Genomic DNA, 20,916 nt, shown 5'->3' on the forward strand with positions numbered 1-20,916 from the left:
AGATACATCCCCACTAGCTATTAGTCTACCCCTGGGATTTCCCAGTTATGCGAGGAGACGTTTCCTGTGCAGACTTTTTTTTTCTCCTTTCTCTCCAGTCATCCTATAATATGTAGGGTCAGTCCTTCCTCTGATTATGGAGGCTGGGTTGCAGCCGCTGACGCACGGTTTACTTTTACAATCCCTGTTAAGCAAAAAACCATATAATCCCGTGGTCATGCACAGCCCCCCCGGAACATGAAACTCTCCCATTCAAGATTCAGAGCGCCTGCTCTAGCAAGAAACAGCCACTGTATCCCCAGAGATCCTGTCTTGGGGAGAAATCAGGTAAGAGGATGAAAGATATAAGAAAGGAGTAAAACATAAAGGAGTGTAGGTTCCACAGATCCTGTGTATTAACCACGGGTACGACACAGGTCCTGTGTTCGGGTCTTTGTCTACAGGATTGCATCCTGTGGTCACAGCAGCCCTGAAAGATGGGCATCATTGTTTTTATGTTACGTTTGGGGAAGCTGATTTTAGGGAAGGTTTCTGCCCAGCCAAGGAAGAGTGGGAAGGAGGAAAGGAGGGCGTAAGCCCAGCTGTCTGTACTCTTTACCAATGGCTCTGCTGTTAAGGGGGTCCAATGAGAAGAGTGGATGGGAGGGCTCTTACGGTGATGCAGACAGAATCCTTCAAGAAGACAGATGCCGCTAGAATGAGAAAGATGGAGAAGCAATTGCTGATAAAATCGTGGGGCGCACCGTGCAAGGAGCTGCCATCCCCCAAATCACATGGCGTTTGGTGACTCTGATGGACTCCAACCTCTTGTCGCTTTGGAGGTCAAATCACTCCTTGCCTCAGAAAGCACGTTCCGCGCTGTCCTAACTTACCGACCTGGCCCTTGTCCCCCCTACCCTCCTCAGCCGCCACTTGTGGAATTGTGGGGAAACAGATAAATTTAATCCAACCGATATGTATTTAAAACCCTCCGTATTCAAGGAATTTTGTTGGCACTTCTGGGGATCCGACAGTAAATCAAACATGGTTTCCGGAGCTAACCACCGAGGGAGCAGAATAAATGTCGAAACAAAAGGAATAAATACACCAAGCTATTTTTTTTTTTTAAATTATGGAATCATGGAAAATCCGTAAGGCTGTATTCATGGAGTTGTCATATCCGTTATGTACTGTGACTTTTTAAATCTACACATTTCTTAGTAGAATTGAACCTCATTCATTCCCTCACTCACTTATTCATGCATTTGTTTGAGCTCCTAGTGTGTGCTAAGCTCTGTGCTAGTTTCCGGGTTTCGAAACGTAACCGTATAATTAGACAAGGGCAAGTAACTGGCCATAAGACAGCAAAGGGCCACATGGATGGGCAGGAATGTTGGAAAGTGCTATGAGATGGAGGCTGAAGAAGAGATCATCAGGCAGCGGCAGGGAAGGGACACACGATGGACTGAAATACGTACCTCAAGATGAGAACGTGCATGGACGTCACAAGAAGGAGGAAGAGAAGAAGGGAGGGGTCTGCTACCATTTCTTCAAAGCCGGAACATCAGCAGATACAAGGTCCCTGGACAGGCTGGCAAGACCCTGCCATGTCATGTGTCACCGTGGACAACTTCAGAACTTGTTTTGAGGATGGGGCAGCCCTCCAGGTTGGTGGTGGGACAAAGAAACAATGGATGAAGGAAGAGGCAGGCAGAAGCTAAGACTTGAGCACCAGACTACCGTACCGAGCGGGCAAGACCGTTGGGCTCAGCAATTCTCAGGAGTCGCAATCCACTAGACTTGGCCACCAGTTGGCTTCAAGGTCCTAGAGGAGAGGCACATGGGGACCGTGACTTGGGTTTCCAGTTTAGCTGAGTAGGTGGATGGCAAAGCCACGCAAGAAAGCTAAGGAGATGTTCTGGGGACAGGTTTTTAATAAATGTAATTAAAGGGTTTGGGGCATGTCAAGAAAGAGGATCCCTAAAACCAGTCCCTGGAAATATGTCAACACACATTATTGCTAATGGACGCAGTGAATGGACCCACTTATGAACTGGCCCCTGATCTACCTGGTGGATGCCCGCCACCTTGGGCAAGGGGCAGTGAGGAATTCCTAGACACTTTTTTGTTGTTGTTTCTGGTTGCAGTGGGTCTTAGTTGCGGCATGCGTGTGGAATCTAACCCAGGCCCCTTGCCCTGGCACCACAGAGTCTTATCCACGGTGCCACCAGGGAAGTCCCTCCTACACACTTTTCAGGAGAAACCAGGCCAGTCCATACTGGGTGCATCAGAAGCAGCTCATCTGAAGGTTCATTTCTGGACACCTCCTGGCAGCTCTTGGACAGGTACCAGGCATGCCGCAGGCTCACTCAGGACACCTGGCATGTTCCCCTCCTGGATGCCGGCCCTGGGACACCCCTGTTTCTTTCTCTTCACAGTGGGTGCTCTTCCTAGCTCTGCCCAGGGGGGCTCTGCTGATGAAAGTCCTCACCTGACCCCTTGGTCCCCTTGCCCAGATCTGATTCCTCCTGGGAACCAGGATACCTCCTTCTCTCCCTTTCCCTTCTGCGTTGGGGACGCAGGGTCCTCGCCAACCTCTGTTATTTCGCCCTGTCCACAAGCGGTTGTCACTTGCCCCAGCAAGTACCACCGGGCTCCCCAGAATGCCGGCAGCGGCCCAGCCCCCCTCGGGCTCTCCAAACGGGACGAGAGCATTCCACCTTTTTGGCAGGAAGATCCTGGCAGGGGGAGGGAGGCTGGCGGCCAGGAGCCACAGCAGAGGCGGGAGGGCGTGGCCGCGGGGCTCACGTGGCAGCCGCGCCTGCCCCTCCGGGTCGGGGGGGCGGTGGGATGCCGGCGGGCGCAGCCGGCTCTTGCCAACCCCGGGGTTCGGAGGCGCGGCCAGAGAACACTCCGACCCGCCCGGAAGAGTGCAAACCCTGTTCCCTCTCTCCTCTGCGGAAAGAAGGAGACCCTCTCCAACTCTGCTGGGAAGGGCGCTCCGGGTGCGGACTTCGAGCAGCAGTTCGCACCGCGCTCCGGGCCTCTGCCCCTCCCGCGGGTCCCCAGAGTTCGTCTTGGACCCGCAGCCCTCCTTCCCAAAGCCGTGTGCGCTTGGCCCCTGCCGGTCGTCCCGGCGGCGTGGACGAGGCGTGCCCACTCGGGACGCGGCGCCATGAAGAGCCGAGAGGAGGGCTGAGCGCAGAGCGGCGCGGCCAGGGTCCCTGCGCCGGGGCCCGCGCCCCGTCTCCCCGGGGTGGGGCAGGGCGGGGGTGGGCCGAGGCGTGCACTCGGGGAAGTCTCTGGGCGACGCGCATAAAAGGGCGCCGGCTCGCCGCGCCGCGCTGGGAAGCCGCGCCGCCTCGCCCCCGGCCCCGGGAAGGGCATGGCCCCGGCGGACCCCCGGCGGTGACGCGCGCGCGCGCCGGCCCCGCGGATGCTCTGGGCGCAGCGCTCCCGTGTGCCGCGGCTTCCGAAGGACAGGTGAGGACCGAGGGCGGCCGGGGTGCGCGGCGGGGAGCCGGCTCTGTCTGCCAGGGGCGGGTGACGAGAGTGCGGGACGGACCTGTGCCGCGGGGGGCGAGGGCAAGCAGACGTGTTGAACTGTTTCCTGGCACTACAGTGGAGGGGCCGAGGGGCCGGCTTCCGTCCAGGCGAGAGGCTGACGGAATCCTCCGGGAAGATGCGCTGAGTAGGTCTAAGGAACCCCCGAGCCTTTCTTCTCTCCTCCCTCCCCCTCGCGACCTCTCATTCATCCCTCCCCGGTTTCCAGGGCGTCACCAAGGGGATCCCCCAGCGTAAGCGATTGCGCTCTTGCGTTGGCGGGGGACACCGCCGCTGCAGGGCCGCCTCGCTCCGGGGGCTGAGACTCTCGTCCTTCTCCCCCTTCGTCTTCCCCTGGAAAGGGGGAGACGCGAAGCCCCCCTCAGCCGGGGGCTGAGCCGCGCGGGAGCTGGGGAAGTCACCGTCTGGGAGAGACGTCCTTCGCTGCCCGGGTGCCAGGCCTCAGAGACCCGCGGGGCCACCCGAGCCGCGCTCGGGGAAGGCTCGGCGTTCACCGCGCCGCCTGCCCGCCGCGTGAGCGCGGGCGCTGGAAGCCGGCCAGGGGCGCAGGGCCGCGCGCCCGGCCCCTCCAGGTTGTCTATCGCCTGATGTCCCGTGGCCAGCCTCCCGGGGTTCTCCGGGCGTGCCGGGAGGTCCTGCAGGCTCAGGGCGCTTTCCCTCGAGACCTCGGGACCAGGGTTCCCGGGGGAGCGTTCCTGCGGTCTTCCGGGGGGAGCCGGCTGGAAGGCAGGATGCGGAGCGCGGCTGGGGAGGGGGCATCGGGAGGCCGTCGGCAGAAAGCCAGGGCGGAGGTCAAGCGCGCAGGCGGGAGCGGGGGAGACCTGGGCTCAGCAGAGCCAGCCGGCTGCTCTCCGCAAAGCGGCAGCGGAGGAAGCTGCGCTTGCCTGTTGCGCGGCCGCCTGCACCGACAGCTCTGGAGGGGCAGCTGAAAGGCGAGACGCGTCCGGATTTTAGAGAGCATCTCTTTGGAGGCCCTGTAACGGATGGAAGGGCTGCGGCCTCGGGGTGTCCCTACCGCGTGTCAGCGGAGGGAGAGTTTATGATCAGAAGTGAGGGCTTGCCCAGAGCAGGGACGAACCGACAGGCGCGTTTCTCTTCCGTGCCCTTTACTCTCCATGTGTGTTACTTCTCTGCAAATAAACTTCATGCAAGAGTTGACAGAAATATGAGTCGATGAAGGAAGGCATGACCGATGCATGAAAAAATAATCACGGACATTCTAAATGAGGTAGCTGATGCAACCTAATTTTTTTTTTTTTTTCCGGTACGCGGGCCTCTCACTCTTGTGGCCTCTCCCGTGGCGGAGCACAGGCTCCGCAGCCATGGCTCACGGGCCCAGCCGCTCCGCGGCATGTGGGATCTTCCCGGACCGGGGCACGAACCCACGTCCCCTGCATCGGCAGGCGTACTCTCAACCACTGCGCCACCAGGGAAGCCCACAACCTAACATTTATCTGACCGTTTCTTTCCTTCCCTCCCTTCCTTGCTTCCTTCCTTCCTTCTCTCTTTCTCCTTCTTCCTTTTTTTTTTTTCTTTTGTCTTACTGATCTTTTTTGTTTGCCTCAAGATTCTTCATCAGGAAATAATTCCTTTCCTCTTTCTCTAGTGGCAGATTTTTCAGAGGTTTGCCCCAAATTTCCTCTCCGGTAACTCTGGTGCTGCACCATCTCAACATTTGGGCTCTTCCAAGGAAAAAGCAATGAAGGGTCATAAACAAAACCACATATAATGGAACATATTTCGCTTTAGTGAATGCCTCTGTAAGCACTTGAAGAAGATATAATTAAAACTTTAAGGAATGGCATTAAAAGAAGGAAACCCTTCTGATAATAACGGCCTTCCTCAGAAGCTTTTTATTCCGATATATACAATAAGCAACGGCTCGGCAATAACGTTGGAGGCGGACGCATAACATTTACTTTTATTATTCATTTTATTATAGAAACATGAATGTATCTCTCCTCTCTCTGTATCTATAAGAACACACATACATACACATTTATACAAATATATATGTCTGTGTATGTATACCTTTGTACACGCACATATGTATGTAAGTACATTTATGAGCGTGTATGTGGGCATGTGTATTCCGTACCCTCCTACACAGCATAGGGAGATCTCCAAGTCATCCCAAAGTCAGGAGGGAAGGTTATATTCTATAGCAACGATTAAAGTGAATGGCGGAAGATTTTAAAAAATAAATTTTCTGTTTCTTGATGCACATGTTTTGTGTCACTGACATGTACTGTGTGATGTCTTGCGAAGCTTACCCCCATGGTGCACATTCAAGTAAGATCCGCTGGAAATACGGAAGCGCTACCTGACATCTGGTTTTGTGGTTCCACGACAGGTGTCCTGGGATGACCCACCCCGACAAGATGCCAACGCGGGCGCAGTGGCGAGCACTCTCCGTGGTGCTGATTCTGCTGTGGGGACATCCGCGCGCCGCGCTGGCCTGTCCGTATCCTTGCGCCTGCTATGTTCCCAGCGAGGTCCACTGCACGTTCCGCTCCTTGGCTTCCGTGCCCGCTGGGATTTCTAAACATGTGGAAAGAATCAATCTGGGGTTTGTACCACGTTCTTTCTGAGCCATCGCAGCCTCCTCGCATGCGTGTTGATTTGGTTTTTCGTTATGTGTGTGTGCGTTTACGTAACTGCGAATACATGCTCCTTTATGTGTCACTGTGTCTTGCGTTATGTGCTCCTATATGGGCTGAATCGAGGGGGCATTTGTAACTATACTAAATGTGGTCCTTTGGGGGCTGTTACCTGAATTGATCCGTCACCGGAAGCTTCTATCACAAGGCTGAATAACGAACCGTCTCGGACAGCTTCAGTTCCTTGCTAAGTCTCCGTTGATAACAGTTCTTTAATGCAGATATGAAAGCATATGACACACACATAAATATACTAATAGTATTCTAAATGGACTTCAGGAACTATTACATAATAATAAGAGGAATAAGTGAGGCATCTGTGACACTTTGTAGGTTATCTGCGTGACGCAGTTGTGACATTGAGGAAATAAGAGTTCTTTCAGATTTTGCCTATTTAAAATATTAGTATCTTTTTTTTTTTTTTTTCGGTACGCGGGCCTCTTACTGTTGTGGCCTCTCCCATTGCGGAGCACAGGCTCCGGACGCGCAGGCTCAGCGGCCATGGCTCACGGGCCCAGCCGCTGTGCAGCATGTGGGACCTTCCCGGACCGGGGCATGAACCCGTGTCCCCTGCATCGGCAGGCAGACTCTCAACCACGGCGCCACTAGGGAAGCCCAATATTAGTATCTTTTAAACAGATATTTTAATGCAGCATTTCAGGGTAGAATTTTTGTATTTTAGTTTCCTTTTGTACCCATATATGCTTTCTGTACATGAGTGTACATTGCTATGAATTACAGGTACTCATGTGCGATTTTCATATTAAACAATGTACAACTTCAATAGTAAACAATCATTTGGACTGCTTCAACAAAACCTATTCGCTACTTTCTACCACCCATAAAACAACAAAATTATTTAGGGTTTGATGAATAGCCGCTGTGGGGACATTTTCATAAGATGAAACAAAAAATTGTAAACCTGCCTAGACATCTCTGAGTACAGAGCTTCAACCGTTCTTGCATTTGTCGATTATAAAGTCCAGTAGTAGAATAAAAGAACGGGAAGTTAAGACAATAAGAGAAAACACTGAACCCATAGCAATAGACCATTAAATAGCCTTCTCCAAAAAAGTTTGGCAAACTTTACGATTTGACACTCTGAAAAATCTAACACAGTGATGATGGTTCCGTGGGGAAAACAATTTGGCTTTGCCAGCAGAGAGAACAGTAACAGTTTCCTTGTTGCCATCTTTAAATCATTTTACAATTTTCAAACCAGTTTCCTTTTCACAATCTTACAGTTCATTCAGAAGGGGAACTGGGGCTGCTTTGAGTCAGGCTAGGATGGGCTGTGCTAGTTTGTGGAAAGGAAAATAGAGCTTATCTATGATTTCTCTTCTTTCTTACACCTCCTGGGGTGCAAAAGAGCTCTGTCTTTAGGGGTCGCCCCTTTCATGAGCCATTTTCAGCATAGTGTCCCTCTTGCGGGTTAACCACCTAATCCCTCAAGGCTGACCCCTTGTCAGGGCACAGAATCGGGGCTACTGTTAGGCCTTAGGGGAGCCCCCTAGACAGTGTGGGATCGAAGGTGCAGGGGGACTGTCTTCTGCTGTGTTTCCTGTGTAGGAGCCCCAAATGCCTCACCCGTTGTGTGTTGAGGATCTGGGCTGTCAGGCTGGCTGGGGGGTTGGGGAAGACACCGCATGCATCCTCTCCCAAAAGTTAGCTGTGTGATAGCTTGAGACTTGCAAGACCTATAAACTGTTTTTTTGTGGAGCTGTTTGCATCTCATTCACAGTTTCCAGGAGGGTTCTCTTCCGCCCATCTTTAAATTGACGTGTTTTGTAAGCGTGGTACCTATGTCACGTCTCAATGAGAACATAGTTCTTGGTGGTTTCATTTTAAACAATTAATGCTGAAGACAGTGAATTACAGTGTCCTATAGGCTTTGCCACTAGAATGAAAGACAGATATCAAAATTATGCTTTTTCCTACCATCTCCAATAAGATCTTGAGATGGTTTTGTGTGATATTAAAGATAAAGGGGAAAAAAAGGAATAGCTTCACTGCACCCACATATATTACTTCCATCTGGCTTAATTTGTAACATTATTCAATGTGCCACATTTTAAAAATCACTCTTATAATATCACAGCACTATTTCTGGAAACCAGTCTCGAAGCAGATAAGGAGGCTGGCATTGTGCCTTTTGTTGGGGAAAAAAAAAACAAAAAACAAAAAAACAATAGCAACGTCTAATACAGATAGAACTCAGGGTCTGAGTTGCCTGTTCACGGTCTGGAAAGGGTTTAAAACTCTCAAGGAATGAGGGATTATTGGCAGAGCAGTAATGAAAAATTTTCATTCCCACACAGATGTTTTTAGGGTTCTCACTCAGCACTGAAAGAAAGATCTGCTGTTTCCTGTTTGGACAGCCCCAAAGCTTTTTCAGAAATCACTTTCCAAATATTTCTGAGTAAGAACATATCATGCAGTTAAATGTCTGATTTATAGACCTTTAAAGATTTTCCCCCCTTTGATTGAAAGATGCGTTCTGATGACATCTTGCTGAAATTTCTCCCATGCCCATCAGCTCTTTTTCATTTTAAATTCTGCTTTGGGATCCTAACGGGTATCCGTGAAGCAATTTTACATATATTTGTTTTTTTCTTTTTTATTGGCGACATCATTGACACCCTTATATGAGTTTCGGGTGTAGAACATGATGATTTGAGATGTGTATATATTGCAAAACGGTTCTATGTTTCTGATATAAAAATCATTCCATTTAGCTGGTTATGTAGTCAGTTATTGCCCGTCAACAGATGAGGAAGATGCTTTGGAGAGAAGGATGGGTAGCTGACCAGTTAAAGGATGGGACTGTACACCAGGTCATTTCAGTCTGCCGGTCAAATTATTTTCCTGACTGCCACGTGAGTTTCCCCGTCTCTCTGCCGGCTTTTAGACAGATGCGGAGAGAATTCACCCACACCCCTTGGGTGTGCAGAGAGAATACAATGCTTCCTGCATTTGCCATTCACGTGATTCCCTTGTCTTTTGTCTGTCCTGGAAATGTCCCCCCCCCGGCCCCCCCACCCCGCATTTGTAACCTTGACACCAGCAGCTCCTGCATCTGTCACTCTCTTAAAAGGAAGCACCAGGAAGAGGGATGCAGGAAGGAGGATTCCTGAGCTGACATGCCCCCCATCCAGGACTTTGAGGGGATTTACTCAGGTGGGGAGGGAATCCAAACAAGGTGACCCCCTGCACCCAAACATCTTCCTCCCCTTTATCTTCTGCCCGCCGCGGCACCCACCGTTGTAGCTGGACGTCAAGTTGGAAGTGAGGCTCTGGGGAGACAAAAAAATTCCAGGAGAGGAATAGCACAGCCTTGAACGAAAATGTGCTGCGGAACATCAGACTCTTTCTGACCCACCTGAGAGGTGGAGCCTTTGACTTGCACCCCCGCTGCCTCCGAGTCCAGACCTGCCTCTTCCCTCTGGCCTCTCTACTCTTCTTTACCTCTGGGGTCTTCGCAGGTGGCGTCACCTCCCCCCAAGCCCTTAGTGCATGCGTCCATTCGGGAATGCTTCCTGCATGTGCACGTCTCAGGTCTTCACTTGCCTCCTGGGTCCCACCCTCACCGTGGCGTCTGCCAAGCCTCTTCAACATCCTGTGGCAAATACAACTTGCAAGTGTTTCCCCCGCAAGCTTTTCCTTATCTGCAGTTCCATCCCTCAGCCACGCCTGTGGCCTCTTGCTCTAAGCACGTCTGGAAACTTCCCGTGTACGTTGATCTCCACGGCGGCCACCCTGCCCGCGGACACCGGCGTCCCTCCCCGGGATGCACGTGGTCTCCTCCTTCCCCTCTTGTCTGTCTCTGACCCATTCTGCACAGAGTGGACCTTTGTTGTTTTACCACGTGACTTTCTTCATGCCACAGCCTTCCTGAAAACCCTCTAGTGACTTCCCGGTGGACTTGGAACAAAGGAAGCTCTTTCCTCTCTACATCCTCCCAATTCTGAGATTACCTGGTCCCTGCCAGCCTCACCAACTTCCCCTGATAATATTCTCCCACAAACTGTTTCCAGACGAGCGTCAGGCAACAAGGAATGGAAAAGAGTTTACGCGCTGATACTCATCCCCTCTTGGGTGTTCACCGTCTCGGGCAGGTTTCTTGGTAGCGTCCAAATAATGATGAACAAATGAGGCAGCACACCAACCCCCCATCCTGTCCCAACCTGGGTTAAGGCAGGGACTCTCCACTTCAGCACATGACGTTTGGGGCCCACTTACCGTTTGGGACACCACGGTTCCTTGTCATGGGGACTGGCCAGTGCATTGCAGGATGTTGAGCTCTGGGGTGGACCTCACCTCCCTAGAGGCTGTGATCACCGAGGTGTGGGGCACGTATGTGTCTCAGGAGGAAACTGGACCTGGCCATCACCTGCCGAGTTAGCTCTGAGCTGTTACCGGCCTCCTCTACAGATGCATTTCCTTTTGTTGAGGTGATAAGGGGAAGTACAGAAACCATGTCAGGATAGATGTGTTGGATTTCCACAGAAGCCCTGACCCCAGGTTCCTGCCCTACGACACAGCAAGGTACAGGATTCTCTGTTCATCTTATAATTGGTTCTCCAGGGATTCACTTTGGGGATTCCCTGGTGTCACTAACCACGGAGCAGCGAGGGATTTCCAGACCGGTCGAGGAAGCGTCTTTACCAATCTCTCTGCAAAAACAACACCCCAAACGCACCAGAATGTTTTCAGATAACTTCCATCACCCATCAGAAATGGGAGCTTGTCTTTGCGAAATAAGGGTGTCTGTTTCTCTGTTTATTTCAGAGAACGTCCTTGTCTTACTATATGCAAAGCCACTTCCAAAGCTGTCTTTTGGTTTTTTGGTTTTTTGGTTTCCATGCATGCTGGCCACGTGTCTTTGTTATGATTTCCAATGAGCGGCCCTTTCGACCAGCTGCGTTTAAAGGTCTAACTCTTATGTATCTCCCCAAACCTGTGACCACGTAAGTGTGCTCCCAGTCAGAACTCCCAGCGATCACGCCTTCACTGCACGAAGGCTAATAAAAATGTGTGGGTTTCTTTGCAACCTTAGAAATAGACAAGGACACAGAGAGAGAAGATTATGCTTTGCAAGTGGCACGAGTACAACCCTAGAATCAACATTTTGCTCAGTCGCCCCTGGGTGGGCTGGGAACTCCTCCCAGCTGGGCTTTAACTTCACTGCTCCTCATTCCAGTGACTTATTTTCCAGGTTCAATAGCATCCAGGCTTTGTCGGAAACCTCGTTTGCGGGACTGACCAAGTTGGAGCTGCTTATGATTCACGGCAATGACATTCCCAGCATCCCCGACGGGGCTTTGAGAGACCTCATTTCTCTCCAGGTAAACCCCGGGCATTTATGAACAGCGCGACTAGCAGCCTCTAGGACCCGTCGTGAAGAGGGGAAGCTATAGAATGTTCCCTAACAATGATTTAAGTGGCCTTTTTTTTTTTAACCTAAGAGACGAGCTTAATGTCATTACGTTCCTGCCCTTTGTTCTGGTTTCTCTTCCTGGTTGTGGGTTGGTTGGTTTTCAGGTTTTTTATTTAATCTTAGACAGGATTTCCCGTCCTCCCTGTCTTTGTAGGTTTTCAAGTTCAGCTACAATAAGCTTCGAGTGATCACAGGAGAGACCCTGCGGGGGCTCTGGAACCTCATAAGGCTACACATGGACCACAACAAGATCGAGTTTATCCACCCACAAGCGTTCAGCGGCTTGACGTCCCTAAGGCTACTTCACTTAGAGGGAAACATGCTTCACCAGCTGCACCCCGCCACGTTCTCCACGTTCACGTTTCTGGATTATTTCAGACTCTCCACCGTGAGACACCTCTACTTAGCCGAGAACATGATGACAACCCTTCCCCCCGGCGTGCTTCAGAGCATGCCGCTTCTGGAGAACCTTTACCTGCACGGGAATCCGTGGTCCTGTGGTTGTGAGATGAAGTGGTTTCTGGAATGGGATGCAAAGTCGAGAGGTAAGGACAGGAGAGCGGCTGCGTGACCCTTAGCTGCCCAACCTTCACCTCTCTGGACAGATTACGTTCTGCGCCATTGCTTCGTCTTAGGTCGGGTGAAATCACGTCCTCAAACCAGTGAGGCAGGAGATGATATCACTGAAATGTCAAGACAGCTCCGTGGCATAATTCAAACGCATGGATCCTTTATCGAAACGTAGAGCGATTATCATTTAATGAGTGATCGACAGTTGGCTCTGGTTGGCATAGCAGGCATGTTTGGAGGATTCTTTTCGACCTTGGGTTACAGCTAGAGGTTGGATTTTCCATGCATCCTCGTCCTACAGGAAGTGTTCAGGGATGCTCGGAAAAGAGAACGCTGGGCTGGCTATGTGATTATTCTTCTGTGATGGGGGATACAGGTGTTCTGTACTGAACCAGAGGGGGGGAAAAAACCCAGGATTGATAGGTAGAAGTTGCAAGAAAGTAGATTTTGCATCAAAATAAGAAAGATTTTTTTTCCTTTTTTCTTTTACACCCCCTTCCCCAAGCCCCACGTTGGAACCCATCCTCAGAGCCCGTTGAGCTTATCCTACCTGAGTCTCGTGGCTCATCTCCAACCTCACAGCCACCAGCCTGGGTCTAACTCCTTTCTCCTGTCTCTGAGGAGGCAAATGGAGTGCTCTGAGTAGGTCTTTTTCTTTTCGTTTTTTAAAAACATTTGTTACTTTCTTATTTTATTTATTTATTTATGTTTGGCTGTGTTGGGTCTTTGTTGCTGCGCGTGGGCTTTTCTCTAGTTGTGATGAGTGGGGGCTACTCTTCGTTGCGGTGCGCGGGCTTCTCATTGCGGTGGCTTCTCTTGTTGCGGAGCACGGACCCTAGCCGTGCAGGCTTCAGTAGTTGTGGCGCGTGGGCTCTAGAGCGCAGGCTCAGTAGTTGTGGCTCGCGGGCTCAGTAGTTGTGGCGCGTGGGCTCTAGAGCGCAGGCTCAGTAGTTGTGGCTCGCGGGCTCAGTAGTTGTGGCGCGTGGGCTCTAGAGTGCAGGCTAGCGCAGTGCCTACCCTCCTGCGATGGGCTGGTCCCACTGTTCCCTGTACTCACTCTGCTCTAGCCACACTGCGCTGCTTTCTGTTCCAGGCACCGTCTGAACTGATTTGTAGCTCAGCGTCATTGGACCTGGTCATCATCTACCAAGAAAACTCTTCTGTTAGATGTTCAAGGGTCTGGCTTCTTTTCAGCGTTCAGATTTTCACTGAAAGCTCTCCTCCTCTGAGAGGTCTTGCTACCCTTAATTTCAGCTTAGCCTCTCAGCCTGTGGCCATCGAGGAACTTCCAGCCCACACACCTTAGGTCACAATTTTGTTTTCATTTGTACATGTCACAATTTTGTTTTCACATATATATATATATATATATATATATATATATATATATATATATGGCATGTATGTATATATATTCTTTTTCAGATTCTTTTCCGTTGTAGGTTATTTACTGAGTAGAGTTCCCTGTGCTATACAGTAGGTCCTTGCTGTTTATCTATTTTATATATGGTCCTGTGCATGTGTTAATCCCAAACTCCTAATGTACCCTCTCCCCCCTTTCCCCTTTGGTAACCGTAAGTTTGTTCTCTATGTCTGTGAGTCTGTTTCTGTTTTATAAATAAGTTCTTTTGTATCATTTTTTTAGACTCCATATACAAGCGATATCATGTGATATTTGTCTTTCTCCTTCTGACTTGCTTCACTCAGTATGATCATCTCTAGATCCCTCCATGTTGCTGCAAATGGCATTATTTCATTCTTTTTCATGGCCGAGTAATATTCCATTGTATATATGTGTCACATCTTCTTTATCCATTCATCTGTTGATGGGCCTTTGGGTTGTTTCCATGTCTTGGCTGTTGTAAATAGTGCTGCAGTGAACACTGGGGTGCATGTGTCTTTTTGAATTATGGTTTTCTCCAGATATATGCCCAGAAGCGGGATTGCTGGGTCATATAGTAGCTCTCTTTTTAGTTTTTTAAGGAACCTCCATCCTGTTCTCCACAGTGGCTGTATCAATTTACATTCCCACCAGCAGGGCAGGAGGTTCCCTTTTCTGCACACCCTCTCCAGCGTTTATTGTTGGTAGGCTTTTTAACGATGGCCGTTCTGACTGGTGTGAGTTGGTGCCTCCCTGTCGTTTTGGTTTCATGGGCCGCAGTTTCCTTTAGGCGCGTGCAGCGGCCAGGTGTCTTTCCTCCACGTGGAGATGCTGAGATTCAGGTTCTTTCATGGATGGCTCCACTTTACGTTTGATGCCAGATTTGCTAAATCAGGCAAAGGATGAGGAAGGACAGGTATACTGACCTCTTAATTTTCTTAATCAGAAAAGACACACGTCACCTCTGTTCGTATTTCAGTGCCCAAACCCCTCTGGGTCCAGGACAGGCTGAAAACCGTCATGTCCCGGCAGGAACACTACACGCTGGTGGTGGAATCATGAAGCTTCGGGGGGGTAGAGAGCCGTCGCAGCCATTCTGGAGATACACGCCTGTGCCTTTGTGTGCCCATATGTATGCATTATGTCTGCATATGTTTGAGTGTGTCCATATGTGTGTCTGTGTGGTATGTCTTGTATTTGTGTGTATGTATGTTTGGGGGGGGTATGTCAAACCATCCTATTTGCATCTCAAGATGTTTATTTTGAAACTCGAATAGAGAACTGCATTCAGAGAAGCAAAAGTAGACATAGTGACGTTGGTTGGAAGGTTTATAATACTCCGGGTGACGGCAGTTTGGCTGTTTTATTCCCAGCGCGGATGGAAAGAAGTGGACACGTGCCACGAAGACTGTCAGAAAGCATCCTAGTTTTCTAGTCTCCCCAGTTACGACTACAGAAAAGCCCCGAGACGTCTAGCAGGGAGGAAACATAATGTGGTTCTATAGGTGTCAGTTCGAGGAACCTTTGTGCCCTTTAATAGACGTGTCAAGTAGGACGTTGGGTGTGGGACTCATAAGAATGAGTCTGGGCGGGAGAAGCACAGCTGGAACTCATCACTGGCGAGTGAACGGTAACTGAAACCATGCACGTGGGCGAGGCCATCTGAGACCTCGGCACAAGCAGGGAAAGGGCCGAGACCGACTCAAGGAACACATCATCCGTAACGCGTTGGGCAGAGAAGGAGGAAACAGTGAAAGAGTCAGTGTTGGCCAGAGAAGGAGAAAATTCTGGAGGACTTAATGTGCGGGAAGCCAAGAGTAGAATGTGAATCCAAAAAGTAAACACTGCCTGAAATGAATAATTCTAGCAAGAGAAAACATAATTATAAAAGGTAGACACGATACGATCCATGCCAGCTGTCGATCCTATAACCTGGAAATATATTCACGGGTTGCAGTGACTTCACATAGATTCTCCTGGGCCCTCATAAAAGGTTACTTGTCTAATACGTATGAATAGCCATTCTTTTTTAACTTAAAAATACCTTTTAGAAAAGTACTCATCACTCACCGTCCGGAAGTTCCAAAACCCCGGTGAGGTACCACGCACTGTGCTAAACTGACTTCAAGTCAGAGGTGACGTCACAGAGCGAGGTGGGTGAGGTCCTAAGTCGTGGTGGAAGTGCATCCGGGTGATAAAGATGCAAAGGCGTTAACCCTCTGGCCGTTCTTTGCGTCACTGACTCATAGCATGTTTGTGTGTGATTGCATGTTTCAGGGATTCTGAAATGCAAGAAGGACAAGGCCTACGAAGGGGGTCAGCTGTGCTCCACGTGCTTCAGTCCCAGGAAGCTGCACAAACAAGAGCTTCAGAGGCTGCAGGACATCGCCTGTGAGAAGCCTTCTATCGAGTCCCCTCTGAGACAGAACGGGAGCGGGAGTAGCGAGGAAAATCAGAGTCAAGAGCAGGACGGCGACAGCCCATCCTCCCTGCAGGGCTTCCAGTATCCTGTATGGAACGTCTCTCTGAATATGAGCGACGAACACGGGAACACAGTGAACTTGGTCTGTGACATCAAGAAGCCCGTGGACGTGTACCAGCTACACTTGAACCAGACAGACCCTCAAGAGATAGAGATAAACGCCACGGTCGCCTTGGATTTCGAGTGTCCGATGACGCGAGAAAACTATGAGAAACTCTGGAAGCTGATTGCCTATTACAGCGAGGTCCCTGTGACGCTACACCGGGAGCTCACGCTCAGCAAAGACCCCAGACTCGGCTACCAGTACAGGCAAGACGCCGACGACGAGACCCTCTACTACACGGGCGTCAGAGCCCACATCCTGGCAGAGCCAGAGTGGGTTACGCAGCCGTCCATACACCTCCAGCTCAACCGGCGTCAGAGCACGGCCCAAACAGTGCTGCTGTCCTATTCCTCTCAACATGCTGTCACCGTGTCCGCCAAAGACGCGAGGCCGTCTCAGAGCAGAAGCTGGGTAATGATTGAGCCTAGCAGAGCGGTGCAGAGAGCCCAGACCGTCTTGGAAGGGAGTCCATGCCAGCTGAGCTGCAACGTGAAGGCTTCTGAGAGCCCGTCCATCTCCTGGGTGCTCCCAGATGGCTCTGTCCTGAAGGCACCCATGGAAGACGAGGACGGGAGATTCTCCATCCTCACCAGCGGCTGGCTGAAGATCAAATCCACGGAGCAGTCAGATGCTGGTTTGTACCAGTGCATCGCGCAGGTGAGGGATGAAATGGATCGAATGGTCTATAGGGTCCTTGTGCAACCACCTGTCACTCAGCCCCCTGACGGACATACCGTGACCATTCAGAAGAGCCCGGGGGAGCCGGTGACGCTGCCTTGCAATGCTCTGGCCATACCTGAAGCCGAGATCAGCTGGATCCTTCCAAACAGAAGGATAATTAACGCCATGGCTAACACGTCGCACACATACATGTTGGCCGATGGAGCTCTTTACATCCCAAAGGTCCAAGGAAGCGACAGTGGTTACTACAGATGCGTGGCTGTCAACCAGCAAGGGGCAGATCATTTTACGGTGGGGATCACGGTGAGTAAGAAGGGATCTGCCAGGTCATCGAAAAGAGGCAGACGCCCAGGTGGGAAGACCCTTTCCAGAGGAAGAGGAGATGTCGTGGAGGATGAAGGGGGATCTGGCCTAGGAGATGAAGGTAACACCATGAGGAGAGTTCTCCATCCAAAGGACCAAGAGATGTTCATCAAAGCAAAGGACGATGCCATCGCTGGAGGTCAGAAAACCAAGAAAGGGCGCAGAAAACTGAAACACTGGAAGACTTCCGAAAAGGAACCAGTCACAAACATCGCAGAAGGTCGCAGAGTGTTTGAGTCCAGACGAAGGATAAACGTGGCAAACAAACAGATCAGTCCAGAGCAGTGGGCAGATATTCTCGCCAGAGTGCGTGGGAGAAATCTCCCTAAGGGAACAGAAGTACCCCAGGTCGTTAGAACCAGCACTCCTCCATCGGAGAGTCTAGAAGTGACACCCCTTTTGCCTGCAGCTGCTCCCCGCTCAGTATCACCTGTGCAGACCACAACCAGTGCAGAAGAGTCCTCAGGAGATGTCTCTTTATTTGGCAAGGAAGAGCAGGTTTCCGGCACTGTTTCTTCCACCAGGATGGCTCTGGTCCAGTCTGGCCACGACGGAGTGATTCTTGCTGACCCCAAAGTGACAAGCGCACACCTGGAAGAATTGATTGATGAGGAGTTTTCTGAGAAGACCAAGCCTGCAGCTCCCACTGCAGTTGACTCGAATTGGGCTACAGCCACGACACCGCTACCTGTGCCTTACGAATCTTCTACTCTACAGACCCTGGATGTGGTCCGCGAAGAGCCCACTGACAGAAACATGGCCACAGAGGGCTGGTCTACACTAGACGCTGAGTCCATGCCGGGGTCTCCGTCCAGTGAGTATGAGTCTCCACTGGATGCCATCTCCCTGGCGGAGTCCGAGACCCTGCCATACTTTTACCAAGATCTGGAGACAAATTCACAACCAGGTGAAAGTACGACGAAAGGACACACCTCCGCACACGTTACTCCAGTGCCTGCCTCATGGGTTGCTGACACCAGGACCTCTGAGCCATTTGAAGATCCCATTTTAGGGGACCCCGAAGTCCCAGCACACACAGCTCTGCAAGAGCAAACAGAGAGCCCCGAGCTTGTGAAAAGTGGTTTAAGCACTCAGGGCCACCCACGGATTCCCAAGGGCACAGAGGAGAATTCTCAGACACTGCAGGAAGGAGGTCTGCGAGAGAGAGACCCCAAACGCTCCAGAATTCCTGAGAGTAAGAGGCAAGGCATCGAATGCACCACGCTGCCGGACTCAGCCCTGGAAGCCGTGACGAGCATCACTGCCGTGAAGCACCCCAAGGGAACCACACTTCGCGTTCTGCTCGACAGGGACACCAGCACGGTAGCCATGATGAGGCCAACCCCAAAGGCCACTCCCCCGTCAGCGCTGACCACTCATCCTTCCCGAAGGAGACCCAGCGGGAGGAGGCGATTGCGCCCCCACCGATTCCGGCACCGGCATAAACAAACCCCGCCCACGACGTTCGCCCCAGCGGCCACGTTCTTGGCACCACTGACTCAGGCACCCGAAGTGAAGACTTCAAGCCAAGCGGAAAGCTTGCTGGTTCCTACATCTTGGGTTGACAGCACCGTTGGTACCCCAAGACTGATGGACGTGGAGAAGCATGCAGAACCGGTATCCAGGGGCGCCCCACGCAGGAAACATGGGAAGAGGCCAAAGAAACAGCGATACCTCACCTCTACCCTGAGCTCTATAGCGTCTGTGTCCAAGCCCAGCCCTTCCCCAGAAAATAAATATACAAACACTGTTACCCCCAGTTCAGAAGTTGTACTTTCACCCACCACCGTTTCTCTCACAACTGGAGACCCACGTGAGATAACCAGAGTGGAAGATGACAGGACAGCCGCCACCGAAACACATTTATCTCATGATAAATTCCGAGAGACAATTCCAGTCACAGACGAGCCTGTATCGGACGGAAAGGAAATTAAGAATTACGATGTCACAAACATCAAGGACTCTAAAACCAACGGTCTGGTCCCTGGCGAGTCAGCCACTCATGTGGCCTCACCTTCTGGGGCCGAGGTCTCCAGTGTGGGAGTGTTTAAGGAGGCATCCCCTCCTTCTGGCTTTCCAGGAAGTGCAAGGTGGACTCCTCCAAGGGCAGCCCAGCCTGGGCGGCTACAGACAGACCCACCTGTTACCAGCTCTTCAGAAGCTCTTACAGACTCACCCTTTTTAAAAGAGTCGGAGGACCTAGGTTTTCCTTCTGAGTTTTCACCTTCTGCCGCAGTCTCTGTGCTCTCGCAACAGGAAGAAGTGGTCCCTTCAACTACTCTCGCCATCCTAAAAGTAGAGGCATCTTCAGGTCAGGTGGAAACCACCATCAGTGGTCAGAGTCATCGTGAAACCACTCCAGCCACTCTCCGTTCTGAAATTAGACACCGGAATGAAGTCTCCACACGTGCCCTGGTGGGGGAACCAGCAACCCCACTCCCACCCACGACTCGTGTGTCTCTGGCTGAAACCACCGCAAAGCCCACACCTCTTACGTCAGAAACACTGCCAACGTCAGACGCTTCCAAACAAAACATTTTCTTCCATTATGCTGGGGGGACCCCAGCCACTGGAGCACCTTCAGTGAATAACGAAGGAACTCAGCATGGATCGAAGCCAAACGAATTATCCACTCCCTCTTCCCACCAGGACAAATTTACCTTCACTCCAAAGCAGGAGTTGCGAAAGGAAGCCTTGGACGGTACGACCAAAAACGGCCTTCCAGGGCGTCCAGATACTCACCACGAGGCTGGGAGGGTCCAAGGTTTCCACCAACCAGCCAGAGTCGCTGCCACAGCGGTCCCCCAGAGAGGAACCGTGAGGCGGCCACACACGGCCACAGAAAGCTCCTTTAGATACGTGGTCACTCGCCAGCCCCACCTGACCAGCAGACCGGAAATCACTGCATATCCGTCCAGGGATCCGCCGGAGAATAGGCACTTTACGGCTCCGGTATTACCAAGTTCAACGACTCCTGTGGTTCCGTTGCCGAGGTCCAATCCTAGCATTCCTAGTAAGTCGACTGACCGGGGAACTGACCCATTCAACGGCAGCCCCACATTGTTTGGAGACAACAGCATCCCTGATTCAAGAGACCCAGCTGGCAAGCTTCCAGATTCGAGAGTCCCGTATTATCCCGATGGAAGAGTCCCTTTCTTTTTCAACAGGACCCTCTCTTTTCCACAGTTGACAGTTACTCCGAAGCCTCGGGTCCCCACCTCTCCTGCCCCAGGGACGAGAGGGAGAAAAGTCAACCCGGGTCCCTACAACAGGATACATCCTCAGAGCGTCACCCATGTGGACTTTGGTCCCCCAGCACCTCCTGTACTGCACCTTCCCCGGACCGTGACACCACCCTCCACAAACTTAAGAAACATCCCTCTGGTCTACTCCACCCGGAGCTCCATCCCTTTCATGACATCTTCTGCCCAGCCTTCCAGAAGCTTCCATCAGAGCAGCTCAAAGCTCTTCTCTTCCAGAGGGCCACCTGCATCCAAATTCTGGACGCTCGGGGAAAAGCCCCAGATTGTCACCAAATCCCCCCAGACCGTGTCCGTCACTGCCGAGACAGATGTCATGTTCCCGTGTGAGGCTATGGGGAAACCCAAGCCTTTCGTGACTTGGACAAAGCCGTCCACAGGTAGGGTGTTTAAACACCTGCATTTTAACCAGGGCTTGTGTAGGGGAGGGGCTTAC

General features: G+C 51.4%; 1 protein-coding gene across 1 annotated transcript in view; it reads left to right on the plus strand.

Annotated features, from left to right (window-relative positions):
* Nucleotides 1–3,191: 3,191 nt before the first annotated feature.
* The window catches only part of MXRA5 (matrix remodeling associated 5), a 28,615-nt gene continuing 10,890 nt past the window's right edge, over nucleotides 3,192–20,916 (plus strand). Inside the window, exons 1-5 of the mRNA XM_060001700.1 lie at nucleotides 3,192–3,462; nucleotides 5,897–6,112; nucleotides 11,419–11,548; nucleotides 11,795–12,185; nucleotides 15,869–20,860. Coding sequence (XP_059857683.1) covers nucleotides 3,416–3,462; nucleotides 5,897–6,112; nucleotides 11,419–11,548; nucleotides 11,795–12,185; nucleotides 15,869–20,860 — 5,776 coding nt within the window. The 5' untranslated portion in view covers nucleotides 3,192–3,415. The remainder of the gene's footprint in view (nucleotides 3,463–5,896; nucleotides 6,113–11,418; nucleotides 11,549–11,794; nucleotides 12,186–15,868; nucleotides 20,861–20,916) is intronic.

This window comes from Delphinus delphis, chromosome X, assembly GCF_949987515.2.
Source record: "Delphinus delphis chromosome X, mDelDel1.2, whole genome shotgun sequence".
Classification (NCBI taxonomy): Eukaryota; Metazoa; Chordata; class Mammalia; order Artiodactyla; family Delphinidae; genus Delphinus; species Delphinus delphis.